The sequence below is a fragment of the Malus sylvestris genome, chromosome 15 (genome assembly GCF_916048215.2).
Source record: "Malus sylvestris chromosome 15, drMalSylv7.2, whole genome shotgun sequence".
NCBI classification, from domain to species: Eukaryota; Viridiplantae; Streptophyta; class Magnoliopsida; order Rosales; family Rosaceae; genus Malus; species Malus sylvestris.
Genome location: NC_062274.1, coordinates 5,417,940 through 5,426,702, shown reverse-complemented (window position 1 = coordinate 5,426,702; position 8,763 = coordinate 5,417,940). Strand labels below are relative to the sequence as shown.

The 8,763-nt window shown below is 40.1% G+C and overlaps 1 protein-coding gene and 1 pseudogene across 1 annotated transcript; one reads left to right on the top strand and one right to left on the bottom strand.

The window, feature by feature from the left end:
• Window positions 1-492: 492 nt before the first annotated feature.
• On the top strand, window positions 493-2,711 carry LOC126601326 (subtilisin-like protease SBT3; annotated as a pseudogene).
• Window positions 2,712-3,272: 561 nt separating this feature from the next.
• Window positions 3,273-6,691, bottom strand: LOC126602499 (probable serine/threonine-protein kinase At1g01540). Its single transcript, XM_050269397.1, has 7 exons — window positions 5,780-6,691; window positions 5,416-5,520; window positions 5,110-5,232; window positions 4,861-5,031; window positions 4,655-4,784; window positions 4,365-4,574; window positions 3,273-3,703 (listed from the first exon to the last, which is right to left on the bottom strand). Exons 1-7 carry the CDS (start codon window positions 6,469-6,471, stop codon window positions 3,548-3,550), a joined length of 1,587 nt encoding a protein of 528 aa, XP_050125354.1. The 5' UTR covers window positions 6,472-6,691; the 3' UTR covers window positions 3,273-3,547.
• Window positions 6,692-8,763: the final 2,072 nt, after the last annotated feature.

Sequence of the window (8,763 nt, the reverse complement as noted above, 5' to 3'; positions counted from 1 at the left end):
GAACCTCAACTTGTAGTGTGTATTCTTTAATCATTCTCTTACTATAAGGCGAGAGAAGAGAGAAACGGCCATGTCGCTACACACTCTGTGATAGGTAAGTTTTTGTCGGTTTTGACATTAAGACGTGTATATTGGTTTTAAGAGACTTAGGTTAGAACTCCCAAGGATTAAAAACAAAAGAAAAGAACAAAAAAAAAAAAAAAAAAAAAAAAAAAAAAACATAAGGAAAATGCAGGCTATCAAGTCAGACAATGATGCCTGTCCAATCTCTCTTAAGTAGCATCGACATAAACCATTAGCCTTTTGTTTTATATATTTAAGCCTTTTGTTTTGACATAGACAATATCGACCAGAAGTTTATTCTAAACTCGATCGGACCTTGAACATAACGTTTTGCGTTTAAACAAGGAAGGTCAACATCATTCGCTAATCAACAATGGTTCTTTTAAAGCTCGAAAATCGTCTATTATTTGCAAATCGATAACTAGAAAGATGGATTTGTCCAGCATGACCACACTTCTGTTGTTAATGCTGTTGCAGATCAACAATGCAGTATCGAACGTTGAGGAAATCCAGACGTACATCATTCACATGGATCATTCCCACAAACCCGAATCGTTCTTAACGCACGAAGCTTGGCACAAGTCCACCGTAAAGTCATTGTCGTCTTCGTCTCCTGCAGAAAACGGTGATGGCAGTGAAATGTTGCTGTACTCATACAGCCATGTCATGCATGGGTTCAGTGCAAGGCTCACTCCTTCTCAGCTGTCTAGATTGGAGAAATCCCCGGCTCATGTTGCCACGTATCCCGAGTCTTTTGGCAAGATGTGCACAACTCACAGCCCTAAGTTTCTTGGACTTAGGCAGAATCTCGGTTTATGGCCTAATGCCTCAGTTGGCCAAGATGTGATCATAGGTATTCTTGATTCAGGGATTTGGCCAGAAAGTGAAAGTTTCGGCGATAAGGGAATGTCAGAGGTGCCATTAAGATGGAAAGGCGTGTGCGAGAATGGAACTGCATTTACCCCGTCTCTCTGCAACAAGAAGCTCATTGGTGCTCGATCTTTCAGCAAAGGGCACAAGGCTGCAGGTATACCGATTAGCAAAGAATATGACTAGGATTCACCCAGAGACTTCTCTGGTCACGCAACACACACATCATCGACAGCTGCAGGCAACCATGTGCTCAGCGCAAGTCATTTTGGATATGCAAAAGGCACGGCAAGAGGGGTGGCACCGCACTCACATGTTGCCATGTACAAGGTCTTGTGGGTGGCATATTCAAATAAGAGTGCAGCTAGTGATGTGCTTGCCTGGATGGATCAGGCAATTTCTGATGGTATTGATATCATGTCACTGTCTCTTGGCTTCGACTTCCTTCCTTACTACAACGATATCATTGCCATCGGTTCTCTTTCAGTAGTTGAGAAGGGAATTGTTGTCCTATGCGCTGCTGGGAATGATGGTCCTTCTCGTAACTCAACCTACAATGGAGCACCCTGAATCACGACAGTAGGAGCTGGCACACTTGATCGTACTTTCACTGCAACCTTGACTCTAGACAATGGATTCACAGTTGAAGGAGAATCATACTTCCCCAAAAGCGTTTACAGTGCTGATAAACCGTTGTACTACGGGAAAGACAGCGTGAGGAAATCAACATGCGATTTTGGGGCATTAGATCAGAAAGAAGTGGCTGAAAAAGTACTCTTCTGTGATAATCCCAGGGGAGGTGGCATTGATGGACAGCTGGAAGAGGTAAGAAACGCATTCACCATTCCTGCTTTAATTCTACCAATGGCAAAAGGCTATTTAATTAAAGAGTATGCAACAAGAGCCAATACAACTCAAGTTAAAACCCTTACCTTTGTAAACACCAATCTGGGGACAAAACCGGCATCGCAAGTGGCGTTTTTGTCTTCAAGAGGACCAGACCCCATCACCCCAAGAATTCTAAAACCCGACATAATTGCTCCCGGTGTTGATGTACTCGCTGCAGTTGCACCTAACAAGAGGTTCATGGAAGTAAACAACTATAATTTGGCGTCAGACTATCAACTAATATTAGGGACATCAATGGCAGCACCTCATGTTGCAGGAGCTGTAGCTCTCCTAAAGGCTGTTCACCACGAATGGAGCCCTGCTGCCATTCGATCAGCGATCATGACCACAGCATACAACCTCGACAACACTGGAAACACCATAAAAGTCTTGCTGCCACGCCTTTAGAGTTCGGTGCAGGCCATATCAACCCGAACAGAGCCATGAATCCTGGACTCGTCTATGACATGGATGTGCAGGACTATATCGAGTTTCTATGTGGCCTTGGATACACTACCAAGCAGATGAGCGCTGTTATCCGACGAAATCAATGGAGTTGCAGGCAACAACCTACTGAGCTAAACTACCCTTCTTTTATAGCCATCTTCAACGGCACAGACAACTCTCCGAAAGCAAAAAACTTCACTAGGGTTGTGACAAATGTGGGAGATGATGCATCAAGTTAATTTGCATATTTGGAGGTTCCTAAAGGAATGAAGATTGCAGTGGAACCTAGCACCCTATCATTCACTGGAAAGAATCAAGAACAAGGTTTCACGTTGAGAGTCGAGAATGATAGCAACGCTTCGAAGGTGACGTATGGCCATCTGAAATGGATTGATCAATATAATCACATAGTGTCAAGTCCTGTAGTGGCCGTAAATTACTAGTTTCATACAGAGAAGTACAGCAATTACTATCAGAATTTCAGTGATGATCGGAAATGGGTTTCATGATCTTTTAGTAAGTAGCTGCATTTTTCTGGTTTACGCGACACGTCAACAGAGACCACAGATTTTCAGTCCAAAAGTGAAAGAAAAGAAAATCAAAACCATCAAAGCTTTTGGTGTGTGGGGGACCTAAAAGAACAAAAGAGCCGGAAAGAAAGAAACAGAAAGAAGGTCCCTCTAATAACTTTTACATTAACACCAAAACCAGCAACACTGCGTAATTTGAGGGGTCCAAAGGAATCATCATGCCCTTGTGCATGCATATGACATCCTTAGCTGTCAAACCTGATCGAATGCTGTCGGGCCCGAATGTTTCTAAGTAAACCCTAAACCTAGCACGAAACCCACTAATGCCGTTGATTACGCCTCTTAACTGAAATGTCCTAGTAAAACCGTTGGTCCTTTTCGTTCTTTTTCAGTCAAAGGATTCAACAATGAGAACTTACAGCTTACCTAACAGAGCGGAAAGACAGTCAAGGAACAAACTTTATACAATGAGACTTTAATAAAGACGCGAGATTTACTATTTCTGAAAACTGAATTACCATAACAAAGCCGGTGGAATGAAAAACCGAGTTCTGGTTATTCAGCTTACATTGAGAGGAGGGAACAAAACGCTAGAGAATCCACCGAAGTGCAAGCTCATATTGACATGAATGGGGCTATACAGGGAAATAAATAACAGATAATTTAACTTCATCACCTAGACAGAGGCATAGGGCCAAAACGAGGTGCGTCAATTCACCTCACACATGAAACTGGTGGCTGGTGAGAGGCTAATGCTCTTCTTCAACTTCTTGCTTTCTCCATAACAACATGTTAGTTTGGGCACTACTCTCATACCCGCTACTATCACCTGATTCAATCACACGCTTGTCCATCCTTCCAGCATCACGTGGTGAACGTCCATGTTCTCTTCCAGCCCTGCGCTCCTGAAATTATTTGCACAAAAATAATCATAGATGAGAAACTCAAATCCATGCAGGTAGAAGTAGATCTTTGTTTTACGTGCTTTCATGTTAAAAAACAAAAAAAACAAAAAGAAAACAAAAAGAAAAGGGATAGAAACCTCATTTGCCATAAGAAAACTTTTATATAGAAATTGCACCAATTTGCAGACAAAAAGTTCCCCTGAAACCTACACACTTATTAGTTCGTATTAATCTAGTGTAACAGAAGTTGCTTACATGCACAGTGCAATAAGTGACTGAGAAGTTCATGAAATACGCTAGGTTAAAAGTTTTCTTATCATCCACTAATATTAGCATTTAAGATGAAACAGAATAAATTTTTGGCAATTGTGATAACAAGATCTAGGGAACTCCAATTATTTATCTCCAAGATTTGCACATTAGACAAATTGAGAATGTATTACAACACCAGATCAAGGTAAAAGACATGCATCATGTGTTAGCAAATAATGTGAAATCTAAATATCACACCAATCCTTCATGATGTAGAATGCAAGTCTATGAAGACAAATAAGGAAACACGTAGAAAGCAGTTTCAAACAAGGTGTAGCATCATAAACCAGCTAGGAAACAGACATCCAGCTGGAAAGATTAATTAGGGGAAGAAATTAATGCAACTTACATCTCGGAAAGGGAACTCATCAGCCTCAAGCATATGTACCACATGCCCCATTTTAGGCCTCTTCTGAGCATTTGGGTCCACGCAACGCAATGCAACCAAAAGAGCACGCTTCAGTGCTCTGGAAGAAGGCTTCTCTGGTAACCTAGGATCCAAAACTCCCTCAGCGTTCCGATTTGTAACCATTGCTTTAAGCCACTCAACTAGATTCACCTGAAGTATGATCACCAAGCAGTACCAGTTATTCTGGTTGGAAGACAATGTATTATCAAGTGAAGATCATGAAAACAAACCTCTCCTGGAGCGCGGCTATAGTCCACTGGGTTTCTCCCAGAAATTATCTCCATTATGAGAATTCCGAAACTATACACATCACTTCTTTCATTCAACATACCAGTACTGGCATATTCTGGAGCTACATATCTACAAAGCAAAACCAAATGTGTGATTCAAGTGTGCAAGAACAAGGTCATAACTTACGTAGAGAGGTTAAACTCACCCGAATGTTCCCATCACTCGAGTTGTCACGTAACTCCTTTCTGAGCCAAGTAGCTTTGCTAAGCCAAAGTCGGATACTTTTGAATTCCACTGCTTATCAAGTAAGATGTTGCTAGACTTAATATCACGGTGAACGACCTTTGGCTCAAGCCCCTCATGCAAGTAAGTCAACCTACAATGTTGGCAGAGTTTATGTTAAGGTAAACCATGGAGAATCGAAATAACTAAGGTAATTTAATACAAGGAATACCCTTTCGCTGTCCCGAGTATTATATTCATACGACTCTCCCACACAAGAGGACTTGTAGGCCCAACATCACCATGAAGCCATTGTTCCAAATTTCCATTGTCAACATACTCATATACAAGCATTCTACAAAAACCCTACTGCATTAGCGCAATCATAAGGAAAGGATATTATAGTTAATCCAAAAAGAAGAAATAATCACAAAGATTCTTAACGAATTAGCCATCAAGGATTCAAGAGAAGGTCATGCATTAAACCAAAGATCAAAACTCGAAAGGATACACAATATAACAAATGAAGATAAATTACCTATGAGCTCCTTCAGCACAATAACCAAGCAACCTCACTAAATTCTTATGGCGAACACGGCCAATCGCTTCAACTTCGACCTTAAACTCCTTCTCGGCTTGTCCCCTGAACCAAGCAAAGTAAAATCTTCAAGCTTCCTCATGCCGAATTCCCCAATACAAAGTTCATGCAGCAGTTGGAACAAAAATATATATTTTCCCAAAATCCATGAAAATCTAACAAATTTAACTAACTCCACAAGATAAAGCTCTCAGATTTCCCAACTGGGTTCACTTTAAACATGATTATAATCTCAAACTGACCATAATTAGTACGATATTAAGCGCATATCAAAAATTAAATTTACAAAACCGTAACTACATACTTGTTATTAAGCAGATTTTTTACAGCAACAATCGTATTATCCTCCAAAACACCGCGGTAAACAATTCCATAGCCGCCTTCACCAATCACATTCTCGTCGGCAAACCCATTAGTGGAATCCTCAAGCTCTCTGAGAGTGTACCAATGGCCCCACCCCAAATGTGAAACCTCCGGCGCGGCGATCATCCCCTGGTCCCCAGACCGAACTTCGCCGCTGCCATGAGACGACCCGCCGCCGCCGCCCTTCTCCGGGTACGAAATCCGGTGGTCCTTCCCAATCTCAATGTGAATTCTCTGCCGGCCGCCGCTCCCAGCCGGGCTTTCGTGGTGATCGTCCTGCTGTAGAAGCAGGGGTTGGGGTCTGGCGCCGGAGGAGTCAGAGTCGGCAACCGGGTCGGGGTGACTCTGGTGGTTGGTGGGTTTCGGGTCGGGTTGCGATGGGTGGTTCCGGGCCTGGTCAATTCTGATTTCTTGGATCTCTTTGGAGACGTTTGGGATGGTGGAGAAGTTGTGGGTAAAGGTCTTGGCTTTTGAGGAGGCGCTGTTGCGGCGGGAAGTGAACCAGAGAGAGATGAGGAAGAGGACGAGAACAATGGCGGCTCCGACGCAAATTCCCAAAACTACCCACAAATGCAAACCGAAAATGGAGGTCCTCTTCGAGAGCTGGTCGTTCAGAAACGAGTAGCCCGACATTGTACTCTCTAATTCCACTCCTCCTCCTTCCTCACAGAAGAAGAAGAAGAAGAAAGCAGAGAAAGAAAGAGAGGAGACAGAGAGACTGTGGGGACTGTACAAATGGGGAAATTGAGAAACTGGGGTGGTGAGCTCAGCTCAGTGTGAATGGGGGATGAGAGAGAAAGTGAGGAGAGAGAAGCACGAATCAGATGATGAGAATGCTCCACAAGCTGCTGCTGCTGCTTCTACCATATGCTTGTTTTTTATGTATTTACAAGTGTAAAATGTTATATTTTATCTTTTTTTTATTAAGAAAACTAATGATAATGACTTGAAAACTTTGAGTTTTAAAGACAAAATAAACGGTAAAGTAAATAGTACTATGATTGACTTTTTAGTGTAAAATTATGTTTTTCGTTAAAATGAACGGTACCGAAAACTTTTCATTAAAGTCCTTTTTTTTTTTATTTCGTCCATAATATGCAACGTCTAAATGCACACTCATTTAATTTGACTATAGATACTCTGCTCCTACCATAGCAAAAATGTGGTAATAAATGTAGCTTGACACATTAACTATGCTTAATTATGAGAAAAATGCTAGAGTCAATTGTTTTTCGACGCTTAATTGTTGTGCACGTGATCCTGTGCATTACAATCTTCTTGCATACTTGTGCACTCAGAATTATTTTTGTCTACTAAATATTCTTTGATTATTTAGTCTAAATGTTATTAAAAAAATAAAAAATTTGATCAAAGAAGAAGAAAGGTGTGCAGAATTCACTTCTCTCGAGTTAAATCACATGATCCATTACTTTTGTTAGGCTTGTCAATTTCTTTGAATTTCATTCCTACTAGTGTACTACTCGTATGAGATACTTAACACATTGGCTATATCATTGCACAACTGATACATACAACGTTAACTTGCACGAGGGTTATAATTTTCACACACCTTTTTTTATCTTATACACACTCCTTTAGTTTTATTGCTCTTAAATTGAACTATTAAAGTAAAAACAACGGTTAAGATTAACAAGGAGTGTGCACAGGATAAAAAACAATATGTTGAAGCCATTACCGTTTGCATTATTTACGGCTAGGACCAGTGATGCTTCTAATCTCATTTGCTCCTCTAACTTTGGTCTCTCAATGTAAATGTCGGTTGCTGATTTCGCGGGTAGTGTTCTCTTAGTATAAAAGTTTAAAAGACTATTCATATCAATTTTATTTTAGTTTTTGGTCATAGTGCTACACTTAGATGCACACACTCTCTTAACTTTGTCATTAATTAATACAATTTAATTCAATTAAAATATGATTACTTGGTTGTGGGCTATTGATTTTATTTCTTCATAGGATACGATGCTCACTACTTTTCTATTCAAATTTCAAATATTCCGATTAAGTTTAAGTGTGACAGCCAGAATTAGGTTCTTTATCATTAAATCTTTTAGTTGTTTTTTTATTATTTTCTTCCGATATCGTGGAATTTTGCGTATGACTCTTGTGGGATGCTTAATGACATTTTAATTGATCCTCAGATAGATTATAATTGTGATTAGGATTAGGATTAGGATTGCTCTTGTGGGATTTTGGGAAGGGGATTATTAAGAGGTAAATGGGCCGTTTTCAGTGGGCCCACAAAGAACTGGACACTTGTGTAGGTAGACTTCAAAACCAGCGAGGCCGTTGGCTGGCGAAAGCTCTTGCTCCTTGTGTTGTGCTATAGAATCTCTCATTTTCACACCAAACTTGACCATTACGATTTTTATCACGTGACATTTTTGAATATTCATGAAGGATAGTACTGTTTGCAAACTCATTTTCATCCTCACACATGTTTGTTAATTTTTTGTAATTGATCTTCTTCAATTCATTCAATCTGATGGTCAGGAACTAAGAAGAGTGTGTAAAGAGTAAAAATGAGTGTATGGATATGACTACCCTTCATCAATTATGTTTCTCAAGTTTTAAATCAATCATTGCCGTTCTCAATGTTTGCTTTTGTGCATCAATATGATCACCAGCTGTTTTAATTCGTCAAAAAACTTATTAGTGTACTAACGCAGCACATTTTAGAGACAATTTTATACGGAGAGAGGTTAGATTATATAGACTTAAAGTAAATTATTGCCACGTTCTCTTTTTACATAACAGTATTTTGAACTACTTTATTTATTATAAGAAAATTTAAATTTGAACACAAAGAAACTTGACACATTCTTCTAATCAATTGGCTTACACACGCATCTACGATTAAAAGCAAGCTATTTAAATCGAGTCACAATCAAAGCGTTTGCACAAAGG